The 18,446-nt window shown below is 64.6% G+C and overlaps 2 protein-coding genes across 3 annotated transcripts; one reads left to right on the forward strand and one right to left on the reverse strand.

Annotated features, from left to right (window-relative positions):
• Positions 1-799: 799 nt before the first annotated feature.
• CD72 (CD72 molecule) lies at positions 800-4,735 on the forward strand. Its single transcript, XM_041120916.1, has 8 exons — positions 800-884; positions 975-1,064; positions 1,288-1,377; positions 1,910-2,224; positions 2,471-2,619; positions 2,963-3,114; positions 4,038-4,205; positions 4,546-4,735. The coding sequence occupies exons 1-7, from the start codon at positions 800-802 to the stop codon at positions 4,177-4,179; spliced, it is 1,023 nt and encodes a 340-aa protein (XP_040976850.1). The 3' UTR covers positions 4,180-4,205; positions 4,546-4,735.
• A 1,097-nt stretch (positions 4,736-5,832) lies between these two features.
• Positions 5,833-17,974, reverse strand: TESK1 (testis associated actin remodelling kinase 1). 2 transcript variants are annotated; one of them, XM_030005428.1, is made up of 11 exons: positions 17,709-17,974; positions 15,393-15,480; positions 10,555-10,676; positions 10,368-10,416; positions 9,992-10,138; positions 9,737-9,819; positions 9,293-9,383; positions 8,966-9,049; positions 8,391-8,480; positions 8,082-8,232; positions 5,833-7,850 (listed from the first exon to the last, which is right to left on the reverse strand). In XM_030005428.1, the coding sequence occupies exons 3-11, from the start codon at positions 10,647-10,649 to the stop codon at positions 6,814-6,816; spliced, it is 1,827 nt and encodes a 608-aa protein (XP_029861288.1). In that variant the 5' UTR covers positions 10,650-10,676; positions 15,393-15,480; positions 17,709-17,974; the 3' UTR covers positions 5,833-6,813. The 2 variants fall into 2 exon arrangements, with proteins under 2 accessions (XP_029861288.1, XP_029861287.1); XM_030005427.1 differs by lacking the exon at positions 15,393-15,480.
• Positions 17,975-18,446: the final 472 nt, after the last annotated feature.

Raw genomic sequence — 18,446 nt, forward strand, 5'->3', positions numbered from 1 at the left:
GCTCCACCAGCACCCCTGCACACCAGCAGTCCTGTTCCAGGAACTGGCTGTGTCCAGATATACCCAGCTGGTCCCCAACTCAGTGCCCCTTCTGAAATCTGCTTTTCTCCAAATACAGTTCAGTAGAAACCTCTGAGATGCTGAGGGGCTGGATGTTGGGACCGAGGAAGAGATGTTGTGAGTAGTGGGGTTGTGGTCTGGGGAAGGGAAGGCAAAGTGGGTGTCATTGCTCTATGTGGCTCTCTGGGGGGGGGGGTTGGAGAGATGCCGAGCCAGAGTCTTCTAGGAGGGGACCAGGGAGAGGATGAGAGGCAGTGGCACAAGCTACATCATGGGGAAATTCCCATTCCCAGAGGCCGGGAGGGGAAATCCGCATCCGCGAAGACCTCCAGCCTTCCACAGGGCTGTCCCCAGGGCAATGTGCTCCTGTGTCCAGGCTGGCCCTGCTTTCACCCAGGTCTCTCTTGGCCCAGGGATTTGGTTCCATCTTTGCTCTGTCACTGCCCTGACCTCAGGCTGCCATGTGCCTGGGGGGACCGTGAGCACTTTTGGGGCGTGGGAGGGGACGGGCCAGTGGCGCTGGGACCAATGAGAGGGTGCTGGTCCCCCCAGCCGTGCCTCGCTGGTCCCATCTGCTGCAGCTCAGAGCAAACTTCTGCTTCTGCAGACACCGGCTGCACTTCTCCTTTGCACCCCTGAGAGACAGCACAATCACCAGGGAGGAGGACCATCCCACAAAGGCATCCCAAGGGCAGGGTGGGAGCCAGCAGGGCTCGGGGCTTGCCCAGCGCTTGCCCACATGGCCCAGAGCGTGGTTTATGCTGACTTGAGGTTTGCCAAGGTGATGGGGGGCCGGAGCATGGCCAGCCAGGCGCTGGAGGCAGGTGAGAGCCCATGGGACACCCCCCCCCCCCCCCCCCCCGCCATGCCCAGCCTCGTGGACTCAACTGCTCTCCCCTGCCTTCCTCCAACAGCCCTTGGCATGGATGAAGCGGAGAGCCCCTACGAGAACATGCAGTCGGCACCAGCGGGGCAGGACGGGGATGGGGCCCAGCCTAGCCCAGGTGAGTGCCCAGCTGGAGCCCAGGGGATCCGGGGAGGTCCTGGCGTGGGTAGTGGGTGGTGTTTTGGGGTGCTCCCGCTCCCATCCTTGAAAAGAGGAAGCGCCCACGCTGTGCCACCTGTGCCATCAAGCTACCACTCCTCTGCCGGCAGGCAGGAGGTCTGGGGGCTGCCAGGGGTTTCCCAGCTCAACAGCTGACGCCTGTGGTCATTTGTGTCTTGCAGGGCTCTGGTCCCGGCGGTTGTGCATCCCTGTGGGGCTACTGGTAACATGCCTGCTGCTGCTGGTGGTCACTGTGGCCCTGGGGGCTTGCTGTGAGTCGGGGGGTGGGCACTTCTGGGGCTGGGGCTGGCTGGGCAGCACGGGGAGAGGGAGGCAGCTGGGCTGGGCTGGGTGCCATGGGTGAACGGCAGGGGTGAACAGAGGCATGCCCACGCACACTGCTCATGGCTGTGTCCCTCTGCCCTGTCTGCCACAAGCTGGCCCGTATCCCTTGGACATCGTGGGTACCTCCCTTGCCTCCCATCACCCACGTTCCCCACCTGGTTCTCCATTTCTGCTCCTTTCCCTTCCCTTCCAGGCATTGCCCAGCCTTCTACTGCTGTACTCTCCCTGCCCCTGCCCTGCTCTGTCTGCTCCTACACCCTGTCCTGCCTTGCCCTGCTCTTCCCTTGCCAGGTCCTGCCCAGCCCCTGAACGTACACTTCCCTGCCACGTCTTTCCCATCCAGCATGGACACCTCCCTGCCTTGCCCTGCCCATCCTCCCCCTCTAGCAGGATCAGTCCCACATCCCCATGCCCTGTCCGTCCCATCCCCGTGCCCCAGCTCACCCCCCATGTCCCCAGACTGGCAGGTCACCCGCAGCCTGCAGGACGCCTCCCGTGAGCACGCGGCCGAGCAGGGCCGCCTCTCGCAGGAGGTGAGCGCACGGGAGCAGAGCCTGGAGCAGACGCGGCTGGAGCTGGCGTGGGCCAGAGCGGAGCTGCAGCGAGCCTGGCGGGAGGGCAACAGCAGCCAGCTGGAGCTGGGGAGCCTGAACGCCGAGCTGGGGCGCACCAAGGGGATCCTGGGGAGGATGGAGAAGGAGATGCAGGAGGTGCAGAGGGAGCTCAACAACAGCGAGAGCACCGTGGCCATCCTGCGCTCCTGCACGGCTATAGGTAGGGCGATGGTGGAGCAGGGATGCGGTGCCCCGGAGGACTGGCACCTCTCAGCAGGTGCAGTGCCAAGGCACAAGCACCTGCTTTTTTGGCCACATGGTAGGGACAGGGTGGTCCAAAGGCTGAAGCTATGCTTGGAGCAGAGGCTGAGCCTGTGACGTCTGCTGGGAATATGTGGGGCTGTTTCTGGTCCCCCCCAGGGCATCTGTAGCTGAGCAAGTACCTGAGTTGTGCCCCTGCCCCCAGATTGCTGCCCTTCTGGCTGGCTGCTGTACAGGGGCAAGTGCCTCTTCATCTCCTCAGAGAAGAAGACATGGGAGGACAGCAGAGATGAGTGTGACAAGAAATATTCTCAGCTCCTGGTCACCAAATCCTGGAATCGCTGGACTGTGCCGGTAGGGTGCTGGGGGAGCTGAGGGCAGGAGCTGGGGCATCCAGCTCTGGGCTCCGCAGGTGGGCCAGCACCGTTCTGGGTCCGGGGGCCCCTGGCCTGCCGAAACATTGGAGGGTGCAAGGCTGATTTCTGGAGCGCATGGCTGCTGGTGGAAATAGGGCAGAGATGCTCTGGCACCCCTGGATGCCACCCAAGCTAGAGCAGGGCACCAGGGCTGCTCAGCTGTCCTGCCCCAAGGAGCTCCAGCCCAGGGGCTCCTTGGGGAGATAACCACCCCCTGCAAACACTGCAGCACATAGGTACCATGGAAAAGCCACTAAAAGGCCCTTTTTTGCCTTCCCCAGGCTTTCCTGAAGAACGCAGACATCCCATACTGGATCGGGCTGCAGAAGGGCAGCTTCCCCTGGTACGAATATGGCTGGCTGGAGGAAGAGGACCCGGATGGTGATGGGGTGTCGGATGCCTGGTTCTGGGTGGACGGCTCCCTTTACGAAAGGTACCTGGCAGCACAGCCTCTTGACAAAACCCCCTCTCTTCCAGCACAGCTTTAGGGAGCATTTTAAATCCCGCTGGTACCCGGCCCCAGGCACAAGCACCGGGCAACAAAGAGCGTCAAAGCAGCTGAGGCCAAGGGGAGGTGGGTGCGGTGGTGTGATGAGGTGCTTAGAGGCTGTGCAAATGGAAAGCCGAGACTTAGGGGGGCACGTGCAAGCAGCAGGCAGCGAGAGGGGACAAAAGAAACCGCAAGTTTTATTTGGGGTCTAGACAAAGCGTTCGAGCACCTCCTCTGTCTCCCACGTGCGTCGCTGGTTCCTCCTCGAGGGGAAATCAAGCCTTCCCGCCTGCAGAGGGTCCCGGGCTCCTCCCCACCACATGCACCCCCTCCCCAGCTCACCACCGCTTCCTCTTGCAGTGTCTGAGAGCAGTGGGGAGGAACAGACCCGTCTGGCTCGGTGCTGGGTACTCAGCCCCTACCCTCTGCCTGACCCTCCTCCATCCTCAGCCCCACCATGGGGGGCTGCACCCCACCGCGGCCCCATGGCCCAGGGCAGCTCCTCTGGCCATCCACACGACCTCGGGGAGGACTGGGCTCTCCCCACCACTGGGTGCTGCAGGGATTAAATATCCCCCAGCAGCGAGGCTGAGATTCAAGCAGCGGGGAGGCTAAGGGGAGTCACAAGCAATGCAAGCCTTTTGCAGAGGGGTTTCTCAGCCTGACCAAGTAACGGCAGAGATGTGTCGGCTGAGGCTTCAGCCTGTGAAATCAGTAGGAGAGGACTGGGGGATCCCCGCTTTAACTGCAGCATCAACCCCTCCATGCGACTGTACAAGAGGCAGCCGTCACCAGCCACAGCTGCCTCGGCAGCAGGTAGCAGATAGGGCAGTGGCAGCCGGCTAATGTGTCATTTCCCCATCCAGGCCATGGCAGTCAAAGTCAAACGGATCCTGTGCCATAATAAGCCGCGGGAACATCAAACCCGCTCAGTGCGCCGGTCCCGATGACCTGCACCTCTGGATCTGTGAGAAGGCGGCAGGGCCGAGCTCCCCTTTCATGGGGTGATGGCCGCTGGCCCCAGCACCGCTGCGGTGAGTGTGCCCCTGCCAGGCTCTGCCGAGCCCTGGGGCGCGCGGGGCCCGTGGGGTGTGTATGGAGGAAAGCAGGGAGCCTGGGGCTCTGCGTGGGGCATGTTGACCCCCTTCCTTGGAAAGGGATAGGGATGCAGGCACCTTCCCGTGCTGGGTGGAGGCTGCCTCCATCCCTTCACTGCCATGGGAGCCCCTGGTCTGTGGCAGCTCAAAAGACCCCTGCAAGCTGTGGTGCAGTGAAGGGGCAATATGGGGGGAAAACCCTTTGCAAGCTGCCTTTCCAGCCCTGCTGTGTGCAACGGAGGCTGGGCAGCACCTCACCCTCTGCCTTCCCTTGCAGCACCTGCACCCTGCACCGCCTCCGCTTCAGCCTTGCTGCCCCCTTGCCTGCGATGTCCCTTCCATGCGAGCAACCCCCTTCCCTCTCACAGACCCCTGCCCATGGGCTGCCCAGGTCCTTTCCAGCAATGCCATGACGCTCTAGCATCACGGCGGCTGGGGCAGGCGGCAGCAGTGGCCATTTCCCCCCCAGCTGATGTGCTTCAACAGAGCAGTACGGCCCTCACAGCTCAGCCCCACACCTGCCTGGTGTATGCTGGGTCTTCCTGAGCACAGGGGCTGGGGTATGATGGGGAGCCCAGACACAGCCACAGAGCAGAGCAAGTCCTGATGCTTAGCGCTGCGGCCATGTAATATCCCCAGCACGGAGTGAGCTGTGGTGCTGGCAGGGAAGGACGTGGGAGTAGGGGACAGCACAGCCCCACACCCGGTCAGGTCCCCTCCCCACAGCAGGAACTTTCCGCCTGGGCCCATCCCAGGAGCAGCTTGGCCACAGCTTTCAGGCAACCCAGCAAGCAATAGCCTTGGCAAAGCCTTGGCGCCCAAGGAGGGAAGCTGCGCCTGAACCGGCCGGTGCCTGTGCTGGTGGTTGAGGGTTTTTTTCTAATTAGAAAGTAGAGCAATGACCTTTAGGATTGTACGACGTGATGGTGCCTTTCAAAAGCAAAAGCAACTCTGGCACTTGCAGCGGACTGATGCTTTGCGAGACAAGTCATCAGGACTTTAAATAGTTACTACATCAGGACTTTAAATAGTTACTACACATGTGCACACGCAAAGATTAAGCAAAATAGCCCTGATGTAACATTGCAGCCAGGCAAGAGCAGAGGAAGTCATGTTCAATCAGGCAAAGACACTCTCAGTTTATTATGGTGTCGTGTGTGCCATATATAGTTAATTGCTGTGTGAATTAGCTTGCTTGAAGAGCAAAAGAGTGTTAAAGGCAGGCTTTTTGGAGGTGGCACATGTCACTCTTTGTCCGCTGGCTGAACCCACTTTGTAGCAATAAAGAGACATGGCTTGTCTGCTCTTTGCTTTCTTGTGTACCACCACAAACACGGACTCAAAGGCATGAACCCAAAGAAGCTGAATAATAAATGGGAATTTGACTGACACCATTTCAACTGAGATGGCCACTTTGGGGGCATGGAGATCTTGGGCTGAGCTAGGCTGGCTTGTGATCCCTGAGGGGCTTCCCAGAAGCCCCAAGGAAGCCTGTGCAACCTTGTGGGGCCAGGCTCCCCTCTGGGTCTGACGTGCATCTAAGAGACAGAAGCAGCAGCCTGAGTTGCTGGGACATTCAGTTTTTATTGAACACTTTAAATAAGCTGGGTATATATTACTAGCAATTATTATTATTAATAATAAAAAACACAGGAGTTCTGCATTCACCAGTGCATTGTGCAGGAGGGAGGAAAGCCGGCTCCCACCCTTGCCAGGGGCTGGGCAGCCCGTCTGTGCTGCCCACTGGCCCCTTCCCCTGGTGCCAGGATGGCACCCACTCCTTTGGCCAGCACCCCACTGCCAACCCCATGTGTCGGGGGGACGTGACTCAGCACCCAGCCCTCAGCGTTGGGCGGGCAGGGGCAACCCCAGCACTGGCAATCCTCCCCCTGCACTGCTGCATGGGCATCACCCCTCTCCCGGCCCCCTACACGCCTCTCCCTGTGTCAGGGGCCAGCTGCGCTCCCCACGCTTGTGGGGACACATGGGGATACCCACCAGCCCCACAGGGTCCCTCAACACACACATAACACACGCTGACCCCTCTGCCCCCAGCCCGGCCCCGCTCACCCCCCAGCCTGGGCGGCTGCGGGGGTCTCCTGGTTCTCCCAGGGGAGCAGGCTCTTTGCACACCCCTCTGTGAGACCCCACAGAGGGGTGAGCCCTCGGGGAAGTGGGGTCCTGCATCCAGGGTTTGAGCCCCGGGGGCTCCGCGGGGGACCAGCCCTGCCGCCCGGGCCAGCGCTGGAGCTCACCTGGGGCAGGGGTGTTATTGCACTTCAGTCCCCGGCAGGGACCCAGCCCGCCCCCAGGGCTCCCCGCAGACCCCCGAGGCCAATCCTGGTGGGACGTGTGCCCGAGCGCCTGGGCAGCGCCGCGGCGGCCACAGCACGGGGCACCACGGCCGCTGGCGGCCACCAAGCACGGAGAGAGCAAGGACAGACCGCGGGGACACGCCAGGCTCCGACGCCTGCCCTGCACCGTGGCTGCGGAAGGGTCCGAGGGGCGGCCCGATGCGGCCCCTCTCCCCCGGGGGTCCCCGGCACTAGGACTGCGCCTCCGGCAGCTTCAGGCTGGGCTCCGCCAGCACCGGCCCTGGGGCTTTCTGGTGGCGGCCCCGGTCGTGGCAGAGGAGGCTCTTGGCTTCGCAGTTGAGGTTCTGGTAGCGGGGCGGGCTGGGTGCCGGCCGGTGGCAGACGGAGGCGAAGCTGAAGGGACCCAGGCAGCAGCCGGGGCAGGGCAGCACCTCGTCCTGCTCCAGCGCGGTGCCGGAGCTGTGCCCGGGCAGCATGGCCGCGCGCTCCGTCTGCTCCAGCGCCGCCGTGCTGGGGATGCTGAGCTCGGAGAAGCCGTGCTCCAGCCCACTCCCCCAAGCCAGGGGTTTGCTGACCACCACGTGGTTGTTGTTGAAAAAGAGCCCGCTGGGGGCTTGCGGCTCCGGCTGCCAGGTTTGGGCGCCTGAGGATGCTGTGCGGATGAAGTTGCTGTTGGGGGGTGGCGGAGGGGGCTGCGGCGGCTCGGGGCTCTCGGGGCCGCGGTCCGTCTGCTCCTCCGCCCTGGGGCAGAGGGGGGAGGCTCGTCCCCAGGCTGGGGGAGGAAGGAGGGCAGGGGGCTGGGGGTTGTCGTCAGGACGGGGGGACCCCACGCCCAGCGCCAGGCCCCCCCGGTGGGGCAGCTCGGGGGAGGCGGGCAGCGAGTGGCACCTGCGGGGGGTGGCAGCGGGGGCCGAGAAGTCACACTGCACCTCCACGGCGGGATCGGGCGTCACGGGGGTACTGAGCTGGAGCGGGGCGGGAGGCGGCAGGTCGAAGGTAAGCGAGATGACCGACTTGCTCGGCGTGTCGAAGAGCTTGATCTTCCCTCCCTTCAGGTCCTCGCGCTGGGAGAAGGGATTGACGCGGGGGGACGTCTCCTTGGTCCTGGCCTCGCCACAAGGCTCCGGCGGCCGCAGCAGCGTGGGCGATTTGGGGGAGAACATGTCGGACTGGCTGCGAGACAGGCGCTGGTCTGGCTGTAGGTGCTGCGTCCCCAGCTCGCGCAGGGGCGACTGCTCGGCGCGGCCGGCCGCCCTCCCGGCTACCCCTGGGCACGGGCACAGAAGCGGGTCACCAGCTGCCGGCGTGGGGTGCCACAGGGCGCCAGGCACCCAACGACCCAGGGGAGCACCCCGAGGGGGGAACAGCGACCGGCTCCATCCTGCACACCTCATGCAACCCCTGCCTCCTTCCACTACAGCTGCCGGGGTAGGATGGGACAACCCACATCCCCGCTCCTTGCACCCCACTGTGGCCTGTCCCCAGGGTGCCCACATACCGTTGAGTGTGCCCGCCGTCCCAGGCGTAGGCAGGCTCTCCCCGCTGCAGGAGAGGGTGGCCCCGGTGCCCTCGGCGCCCGGCTGGTGCTGCAGGATGCCCTCCAGGCACTGTGTGATTTCCAGGAATGAGGGGCGGGAGGTGGGCTCCATCTGCGGGCAGGAGGGGTTCCCCGTCAGGTCTGCGGCCCCCCTCAAGCACCCCAAGCTGCCCAGCTATGGCAGCTCCCTACTTCTCCCCCTGTGCAGGCAAGGCTGCCTGTCCTGCCCGGCTGCCCAGGCAGGGAAGGACAGTGGAGATGGAGGCTCACACTGCAGCAGTGGAAAGCGAGCTGGAGGAAGGCCGCCGGGCAGTCGATTCCCACCATGGTGCAGAAAGTGGCGACATCCAGACCAAAATTCTGTGCCAAGAGAAGGAAGAGTGGGTCCCCTGGGGCACCACACAGCCCGGGCTACCTGGGATGGCCTGGTCCCTCCTCCCCACAATGACTGCGTGCCACCCAGGGCTGTGGACCTGGCAGCGCCCTGGCCGGGGCACAGCAAGAAGGGACCCTGGGGTCACCCCAAGTTGGAGCAAGGCTGGGGGATGCTGGGACACAGATCCCTCCTGCTCTCTGCCTGAATCCAGCTGTCCCCTTCTCCCACCCAGGCTGACTATGGGCTCCGAGGACAGGTTATCGGCAGACAGCATCCCTCTCCGGGCAGACAGCATCCCTCTCCGGGCAGCATTTGGGACACAACACCCTTGCCGTGAGATGCGGGGCAGCTCCTGCACACCGGGCTCTGCCCAGCACGGAAGGATGATCCCCCTCACTTGGTGAAGTGGTCCCAGCTCCCATGCTGCTGCCCGCCACCCTCCCTCCCCATCCCCATCCCAGGGAGTCACCTCGGTGCGGGGCAGGTAGTCAGGGTCAGCGGGGATACGAGCGATGGTCTCGCACAGGATGATGCCGTAGGCGAACACATCAGCCTGCAGAGAGCAGGGAGTCACTGGGGGCCCTGCAGCCCTGAGGCGACGTGCCCACCATTCTGTGAACCCGCAGCCCCCCTTCTCCCTGCAGAGCCACACCGGCGGCCCTGCGACCTCGCCACCCGAGGGATGCCCAGTTCCTTCCCTCTGTGTGTCCGACCACCCCCAGGGCTGCAAATCCTGCAAACCGCTGGCGGCGCAAGCCTGGATAAAGCCCCACGCACGGCAGCCACGGAGCCTCACCTTCTCATTGTAGATCTCCCCTCGCAGCACCTCGGGTGCCATCCAGTACGGGGAGCCCACCACAGCCAGAGGCTCCTTCTCGCTGTCCTCACTGGGAGACACGGTGAGACATCAGGGGCTGCCCACAGTCCCCTGTCCCTGTCCGACCTCCCATCCTCCCACTGGGGCAGCCCAAATCACCATCTCCCTTCCTGGGCTAACGCTTCTCCACGCGCCCCACAAACTCATCTCTCCCCACCCATACCATACCCTTCTCCGTCCCCTCCTAGCCAGCCCCAAACGTATCCATCTGCCCCGTGAGTCCCCACCGCCGGGGACTACCCCCACCGCCCCAAATCCCTGCCCTTCTAGCCACGTCCCAAATGTCCATCCCTCCCCAGCTCCTGCTCCAAGTGGGCTGGAAACCCCGCACTCCAAGGATGGGGATGGACGCTGCCCACGCACCTGTAGGTGGGGATCTTCTCCGCCAAGCCAAAGTCACCTACTACAGCCGTGTAGCCATTGGCCTCGCAGCGCACCAGGCAGTTCTGGGGGCACAGGAGGAAGCCCGTCACGCCGACCGCACCAGCCCTGCCTCACCGGCCACCGCTCCCGGGATGCCCCGGCACAGCGCAGCCTCCTGCTCCCCAGCCGGCCATGCTTGGGGCAGCAACACGGGTATGGGACGAGGACAATGGGATGCCTTGGAGCATTCCGTACCTTGGAGGTGAGGTCACGGTGGAAGATGCCCTTGGAGTGCAGGTAACGCAGGCCACAGGCGATGTCGAGGGCCAGCTTGACACGTATGGACCAGGAGAGGGGCACAGCGCTGTCCAGCAGCTGCTCCAGGTTCCCACCGTTGATGTACTGATGGGAAGAGCCAGGCCGCCGCATCACTGCTCCCCAGTTCCCTCCCCATAACGCTGGACGCCCACCTCTCACCCCAACACGTCCCTCAACCATCCTATGACACAGCCCCCCAGTAGACCTTGCCCTGCATGCGTGCCACGGGCCGGAAAATGTCCCCAAGGCCATCACTGTCCCTTCTCCAGACCTGCAGGAACCCCAAGACTCACGGCCGTTGCCCCGCTCTCACCTCCGTCAGCGCATGCAGCTGTCCCTGGTGCACGCACACCCCCATCAACCTGCGAGACAGAGGGGACCTGAGGGTAGCTGCAGAGGGGACCTGCCCCAGGAGCTCATCCAGTGCCAGCGGTAGCTCCAGTCGCCCAGGCTAGGGAAACGGGGGGCAACAGGGACGACAGTGGGGGAGCAGGTCCTACCTGAGGATGTTGGGGTGCGAGAGACGGTTCATCAGTTGCACCTCCCGCAGCATGTTGGCTCGGTTGCTGATCAGCTTGTTCATCTTCAGCACCATGATCTGCCCCGACTGGCGGTGCCGCACCTGGAGGGGGGTGCAAGGGAGGCTGAGCCCCACGTGTCTCCGCAGTTACCCCAGACACCAGCCTGCACCCAGCATCCACCCCAGCCCTAGAGGTAGGAGCTGAGCACCCCATGCACCCAATGCACAGGGCACCCCAGGGACCGCTAGGGTTACGGGGGGAGCTCTCCTGGCACAGCAGCACCCCAACGACGGCCAGGGTTATGGGGGGAGCTCTCCTGGCACAGCAGCACCCCAAGGACGCACATCCCTATCCTCCCCAGTGCACCCCGCTTGTCGTCCTGCCCCCTCCATGCTACACTGTCCAGCCCTCCCGGAGAGGCCACAGCAGCTCCTGCAAGCTGTGACCCCAATCCTGCTGCAAGGACAGGCAGGTGCAGGATTGGGGCACACCAGGGAGAGCTTTTTCAGGTCAGGACCACCCAGCCAGATGCTACCAGCATGGGGTGGAGGACAGAGGGGGCACATTGCCCCTTGAACCAGCCCCAGGGGCGGCCAACACCACCCTGGTACACGACCCCAGCCTGGTGGGGCATGCCGCTCGGACGACGCTGTATATTTAGCTGGCCCCAGCCCGACGCTGTCATGCGAGCTGGGGGCCTGGCCCCTCACCAGGAACAGCAGCTGGGAGTGTGGCCAAGCGTGGACACCCCCGTCCTTGCAGGGCGAGGGACAAGCATGGGATCCCCTGCCCCAGCACCGCGCTGGAGGGGGCCGAACCAGTGCTGAGGGTCCCCTCCTGAACAGGCGCTCAGGGTGTGATGGGACCCCCCTGGAGCAGCAGCTGGTAGGGGGGGGACAACCCGGCAGATCCCAGCTGCCCCCCGGCACACACTGAGCTGTGTATGGAGGCACAGGCATTCCTCGGCGCTGCCGTCAGCTCCCCACTCTTCTCCTTTTTAGTCGATGCTGATTGAGGCTGCTGTGCCGGTGCCAGCCCCTGCTCCCTCCTCCCCCCCGCCCGCCTTAGGGATCACCTCCCCAGGCAAAACACAGGGGGGCCTGGCTGGAGGAAGGGTCCCTAGTGCCCCCCATCCTGCTCACAGCTTGGCCCCTGTCCCCATCACAACGGGAGGAGGCTGGTGTGCTGGGACGCTCTGGGGCTCTCTTCCCACCCCACGGCTGGCATTGTTTTGGGCAGCAGTTGTCCTGGGGGGCACAGTGAGATGGGGACCTATCCAGCACCCAATACCCAGGGGATGGGCAGTAGCTCCCCCCCACCAAAGGGCCTGGGGGGGGGAAATTAGTGCTTTATAAAGATCCCTTTACAGGTATGGGTGCACCAAGGCCAAACCAGCCCCAGGCAGAGCGGAAGCAAGAGGCAATAGCCTAGCCCAGTCCGACCCCGCCGTGCCACCACCAGCTCATTGAGTTCGTGGAGAGGCTCTGAATAATTCAGCAGCCGTCTGCCCGTGGGTACCCTGCTCCTGTTACACCTGCGTCACCTGCAGCCAGCCAGCCGGCACTCCTGGCCTGCAGGCAGGGTCTATGTGGCAGCAGAGATCAGGATAGACCCTGGATGAGTGAGGAGGGGACCCCCCAGACACCTGTCACTGTGGGTCCCCATCCCGGTCCCGCACCACGCTGCGGGGAGAAAGGAGGATGGGTTCCCCCACACCTCCTTCTCGCGGAGCACTGGACAAAGCTCCTGGGCGCAGGGAGAGCCCATCCCAGGGTGATGGCATAGTCGTTGCTGTGGGGAGCACGGCTCCTCCAGCCCTGTGCACAGCCAGGGCTCCCCATCTAACGGCACCCCAGGTCCTCCCCGTGCCCACCACCCTGCTCACCCCACCCCATCACTGTCCTGCAGCACCTGGCACTGCTGTCAGCTCCATCCCAGTGTCCTAGGGCTCCCTGCCCACACCTGCACCAGCAGGCACGGCAAGGGGCACCCCCGTCCCATCCCCACCATCGCTGCCTTTTCTCCTGTCCCTGTGTGCAGGACAGCTGGAGGCAACACCAAACACAGAAACGGGGCTCCTAGCCTGGCTTTGGTGGCTGTGTGGGTTTTAAGGAGGGGACCTCCCCGGCCAAAGCAGGGTGGGCAGGGTCTCCTTTTGCCCCTCCAGCTCCTTGCAGAGCCAGGGACAAGGAAGCCAGAGCCTGGATGAGGCCGGCGGGATCCCCAAGCACCACCAAGCCCCCGGTGCTGGGTGCTGCCCAGCAAAGCCCAGCGCTCCCGACTCAGCTCTCCCGGCAGCAGTGCTGCCTTCCCTTCCCACACCGTGCGGGGCTGGCAGGACTGGCTTGGTTGGTTTGGCTGGCACCAGCAGCTGTCAGGCGCCAGCACCCGGCTCGAAGATGCAGGCAGGCTTGGCCCTGCCAGGATGGCTGCGGGCGGCAAGGCTCCGGCACCACACGCCCACGATGGGAACACTGGGCGGCACACACAGTGCTGGCACTTGGTGGCCGTGCACCGTGGGGCTGGCCAGGTCCCCGTCAGCAGCAGCATCCCTGCATCAGCGAGTAGCCCCCGGCGGGCACTTGCTCAGCCCCACATAGCTGGGACGTGCCCATGGATTAATTCCTCGTTAATAAGCCTCCTGCCATTGCAATAGGCTGGGTCAGGTCCAAGTGGAGCCGCACGGCGTCTAACACCTTAATCCTGGAGGAGAGGCAGCCTCGGGGAGAGAAGGTCTGGTGAAAGACCCTTCCCTGGGATTTCTCCCAGGGACCCCAAGAGCCCCCAGCCAGCACAGCCCTGCCCTGGTGGTCTGCTTCAGGACTCCATCCCCAGGGGCAGGGAGGGCTCTAGGGGCTCCCGGGACAGCCCCAGCCTCACCCACATGGGGCAAGACCTCCTCGAGGGTGCCCAGCACCCTGAAATTGCTTGTGAGGCCCCATCCTGCCATCTCCCCTGCATGCTCCACAACTCAAGGTGAGCCCCTGCCCAGGCTGGCAGGGAACAGGTTATGCTCCCTTGGGCTTCCCACGGCCTCCCACATGCACTGGCCAGTTTACCCAGTCTGGCCGGGTGCTAGCATCAGCCCAACGCCCTGGCCGCCCTCCAGAAGCAGGCGTAGCAGAGGAGGGAGCAAGCCACGACCCCAGGTGGGATGCAGCCCCTTGCTAAGGGGGTTTCCTTCCCCGCCACTATCCAAGGAAGGCAGTGGGCAGCAGAGCCTCCCCAGGCAGGCCGGCGTCCTCCCTTGCCTCTCCACGCTTTGGCATGGTGCCCAGGAATCCCAGCGCATTCCCCAGAGCTGAGCTCAGCCGGGCAGCCATGCTGGGGTGGGGGGGGTGGTGCAGGGTGGGGGGGACAAGCCACGCAGGAGCCAGGCAAGCCCTCGCCCCTTGCCAATGTCCCCCAGCACCCCAAATGGCCCCTCCGTTGGGTGCTTCATGGGGGTACCGTGGCCAAGCTGGGGTGCCATAGCATGTCAGTCCCCATCCCATCTGTTGCCAGCAAGTGGGGCTGGGGGATGGGATGGGGCTGGCTGCAGCCCCAGCCTGGGCACAAGGGATCTGAGCTCTTTTAACAGCGGAAATTAGAGTCTTATTTAAAGAGCATGCTAATCAGAGCGAGCAGACGGCCTGCTCCCTCCCCACAGCCGGCGCTCCTGTCTAGACATGGGGCGAAGCCCCCACGCCACCTCCCCACTCAGGGGTCTCAGCAGCCAGCCCCCCTGCACCCCACGCTGGGGACAGGCTCGCACATAGCCCCACTCAGCGCACGTCCCCCTGCCGCAGCCCAGCCCAGTGCAGGCAAGGCACCATCACGCAGGGACATCGTCCTGCACCCCTTGCCCCGGTGAGTCCGGCGGGGAAAGACGGGAGGGCAGGTAATGCAGCTAGCAACGCCATCGGTAATCTCACCGTCTGCAACGGCTGCGCCTGAGCTCATGGGAATCCCAGTAGTGCAACAGGTCTTTTACTGGGTGGGACGGGAAAACCTGCTCATCGCACGGAAAAGGCGGAGTTGGTCAAGCCAGACTTCCTCCAGGGAAATGAAAGGAACAGGGCATGCAGAACCCACTCCCAGTGAACGCTTGAGCATCAGCAGCCCTCACCTCCCGTGCTCCCAGGAGCGGCACCGCAGGCACACCAGGAGCTGGGGCAGCGCCGGAGAGGCGCCGGCAGGTCCCCGGCTGCTCAGCACAACACGTTTCCAGTGCCCGGGGCTCCCGAGTGGCGACAGCGGGGCCAGGCTGCTCCGGGCCTTGCCGTGGCTGGCTGACCTCGGCAAATTCACTTCCTCCCCTGCCTGCCTTCGTTTTCCCATCTGTGTCATGCCGCTCCACCCTCCTTTGTAAAACAAGGCAAGGTCCGCTGATGAAGAGCAGCAGGTAAGAGGGAGGGAGTTGTGTGATTATTCACGCCCGGTAAATTGGGAGTAAATGTAAACCCTCAAAGGTTGGCGGGGAAGCGAGCGGAGATAGGCGGCTGGCAGTGGCACTGAAGCCCTCTCCTGAGCTCTGTCCGTGCTGGGAGCTGCTAATCCCCCTCCCAGCACTGTGGAAATGGGGTGCGGGGCCAAGCACACCAAAGGGCTGCGCCTGGGGAAGCAGCGTCTCCAAGAGGATTTGCAACAGCAGGGCACAAGGTGCAGAGTTGGATGAGTGAAGACCTCTGGATACAGCCCCCAGGAGAGCGAAGCCAGGATGCTGCCCGCTGCCCCCGTGTCTGCTGCAGATTGCACATGAGAAAGCAAGAGAGGGATCTGGGGAAGAGATGCAACAGTGGTTTAAGGGCTGGAGAAAATGTCTGGCACAAACACACCTGGCTCAATCTGTTCAGTCTATTGGAGGCGGAGAGGTGGCTCGCTGCAATGTCCGTGTACCCGAGAAAACAGGTGGGCCTGGCACCTCTGAAATCGCACAGGGAAAGGCAATGAGAACCAGCTGCTCCAGAGGGAATGGGCCGAGCTCTGCAGCACAGCAGGGGACCAGCTGGGAACAACCCCCAGGGAAAAGGGCAGCTTTTCATCACCGGTGTCTCCTGTCCACTCCAGACAGCCTTTCTGAGAGAAGTGCTTGGCTTGAGCAGGATAAGGCTCAACCCAGGCACTAGCTTGGGACACCAGGGCTCAGACACACTGAACGCTTTGGCTTTAATGCTGGGAGGACAGTCGGATGCCCCTGCCGGTAGCCCAGCACCCTGCCTGGCCCTGGCTCAGCTGCACACCAGGGCTGAGCTACCTGCGTAGGGACGGAGATGTCCAGGTTCCCTCCCTGTCCCCCACACCCACCAAGGCTGGAATGAGGCAGGACCCAGCAGCCACACAGAGGAGGGAGCTGTGAGCCAACAGCCTTGAAAAGCAACAGCAGGAACAAGGGTTGTGGGAGGAAAACAGGTCCTGCACTGCCCTGCCAAGCTCCATCCTTGTCGCAAGCTCAGGCAGCCAAACCCCAGCTCACATCCCGGGCCTGCCCCACCATCCTGCTGAGCTCTTGGACTCAACCCACCGCATGAGCACAAAGCCCCATCTGGCCCCCTCCTGCCCCTGCATCCTCTTCAGCATGCACACACGTCGGTTCCTGCCGCCTGATCCCGCTCCCACCCCCCAACCTCCGCCGGTCCCCCAAATCCTACGTGCAAGTGGCCTCACAAGAACACGAACAATGGGTGGGACAAGGAGCATTTTGTGGCTCCCGCAGGGCCCAGGAAAACAGAAACAGCGAGGCAAAGACAGACCGTGGCCTGGCCAAGACACGGGAGCATCCATTATTAAAGAGCCATATCCATGCCTGACATTATTAAATGCCTCCCTCTGCTCCGAGGTGCTGCCGTGCGCTCCAAGCCAGAGATCAATAGCAGGAACCTGGCCAGCAGAAAGGCTATGGCTCCACAGGGGCAGGAGGGAGCACGGAGGACACGGACCCCTCTGTACGCCTGCCATGGCCCCTAGCAGGTCACCTCTCTTGTGGCTGCAGAGGAGCCAGGTCTTGGGGTCTCCCTGCTGAGCGGGGAATGGTGGCAGGGCTGGAGAGGGACCCCAGGGGATGTGGATGCCCAGTTGTTCTGCACGTGGGAGCATGGTCCCATGCAGGGGACACAGCACAGCACTGCCCGGGACCCCAGCGACTGTGGTGGGGGTCCTTCCCAGCCCAAAGCTGCTCTTTGAGGAGGGTGAAGCCACTAGAAGCATGGCTTAAGGGCAGCCCTTGCCCAACGGCCTGTGGTGCCTTAAGCAACGCTGAGGACGAAAACAACACATGCACACACATCCCCTCGGAAGGGGAGAGGCGGCCGTGGCAGCGGGGCAGGGAGCAGCCCTTCGGCCCTGGCAGCAGTGTGTGGGCTGGCAGGGTATCGTCACCACACACCTCTGCCATGCTGTTGGGACCCCAAGCTCCCCGCCAGCACCCACGCACCCCTAAACCAGGGTGTGGGCCACACAAAGGCATCCCCACTCTGGCAGTCCCAGAGAGGACGGAGGACAAAGGCAGCTCTGGGGTCCCACCCAGGGGCCAGCCCCCACGCTGCTCTATAGCATCACGGCCCTCTCCCAGACCCGGTCGCCTTCGTGAGGCTCCCGTGGGGCACCCTGCACACCCACCTGCCCAGCGCAGGCTGGAGCAGGCCCCGCGACGCTGGAAATCACCTCGGACCGGTTGCAAACACTGCCCGAATCCCCTGCCACAGGCACACCCTGGGCCCGGCGGGGTCGGGGCTCCAGGATTTTGACAGGGCTCCCGGGGGCTGGGCTACGCGACACCCCGCCGGTGCCCTGACCCCCCACGCGGCCCCGCTGCGACCCACGCCGCGGCGCTTCGGAGCGCTCAGCCTTCCCGGGCTGTAAACAGAGCCGGCGCTCCCCTCCCCCTGCACGGAGGGATGGAGGGACAACACCCCCCGGCGGGGACGGGGCTCCCCGATTTCCCAGGTCCCCGCCGCACGGCGCACCCCCCCCCCACACCCCCGACCTCGCCCAGCTGTCGGGGCTGGGGGGTCAGACCACCCCCCCCCCCCCCCCGGTCCCCGTCCCCCCCCCGAGGGCCTGGCCAGGGATGCGTGGGAGCCGCGGTCCCCGGGGGATGCCCCAACCCGGCGGCGTGCCTCGGGGACCGCCACCCCCGCTCCCGCCCCGCACACCTTGAAGACCTCGGAGAAGAAGCCGGCCCCGATCTTCTCGCAGTAGAAGTCGTCGATGCGCGCCAGGGTGGAGACGGCGCTGCGCAGCGCCCGGTACGAGGAGGGCCGCAGCCGCCCGCAGCCCGGCCAGGGCCCCGCCGCCTCTCCTTCGCTCTCCCCGGGCCGCCGCGGCGTCTTCTCCCACTCCATGTCGGTCCCGCCGAGCACCCCCAGCGCCATTCACATCCCCGGCCGGGCAGCCCCCCCCGCGGCCGGGGACCCGCCGTTTTCCCCCCACCCCCCCCCACCCCACCCCCCCACCCACCCCCCCCCCGGCCCGGCCCGGCCCCCGGGGCGATGCTAGCGGCGGCGGCGGCGGCGGCGGCGCGTCGCGGGGGGACGCACGGCGCTCATGGCCCGGCGGCAGCTCCCGGACCCCCGCCGCGGCCCGGCGCTGCGCCTCCGCCGCTCCGAGCGCTGGCACCGACGGGGCGGAGCCGGGGCGGGAACAGCCCTTAACTCCTTGGGACCCGCCGCCGCGCCCTGCCGGAGCCGCCGCCCCGACACCGGCCCCCCCCGGCCCCCCGCACGCCCTGATGTCCGCATGCAGCAGCACCGGCCCCTGCAGGGTCCGTGGGTGCCGAGCTGGCATCGGTGTACGCGCCTGCGTGGGTTATGGGGACCCGAGCTCCCGGTGCACGGCTTGGACAGACCCGGTGGAGGCAGGGCTCTGATCCTCCCCTACCCCCGGCCCGGCCT

Source organism: Aquila chrysaetos, chromosome Z (assembly GCF_900496995.4).
Source record: "Aquila chrysaetos chrysaetos chromosome Z, bAquChr1.4, whole genome shotgun sequence".
NCBI classification, from domain to species: Eukaryota; Metazoa; Chordata; class Aves; order Accipitriformes; family Accipitridae; genus Aquila; species Aquila chrysaetos.

Bases quoted from the DNA above. Each gene is read 5' to 3' on its own strand.
- CD72 (XM_041120916.1), top strand. From the start codon at position 800: ATGGCCCAGAGCGTGGTTTATGCTGACTTGAGGTTTGCCAAGGTGATG. The intron at 1,378-1,909 runs GTGAGTCGGGGG...CCATGTCCCCAG, and splicing joins TGTGGCCCTGGGGGCTTGCT to ACTGGCAGGTCACCCGCAGC. The intron at 3,115-4,037 runs GTACCTGGCAGC...TTCCCCATCCAG, and splicing joins GACGGCTCCCTTTACGAAAG to GCCATGGCAGTCAAAGTCAA.
- TESK1 (XM_030005427.1), bottom strand. From the start codon at position 17,927: ATGGCGCTGGGGGTGCTCGGCGGGACCGACATGGAGTGGGAGAAGACG. The intron at 10,677-17,708 runs GTGTGCGGGGCG...ACCCCCCTCCAG, and splicing joins TCTTCTCCGAGGTCTTCAAG to GTGCGGCACCGCCAGTCGGG. The intron at 9,384-9,736 runs GTGCGTGGGCAG...CGTGTCTCCCAG, and splicing joins GAGAAGATCCCCACCTACAG to TGAGGACAGCGAGAAGGAGC.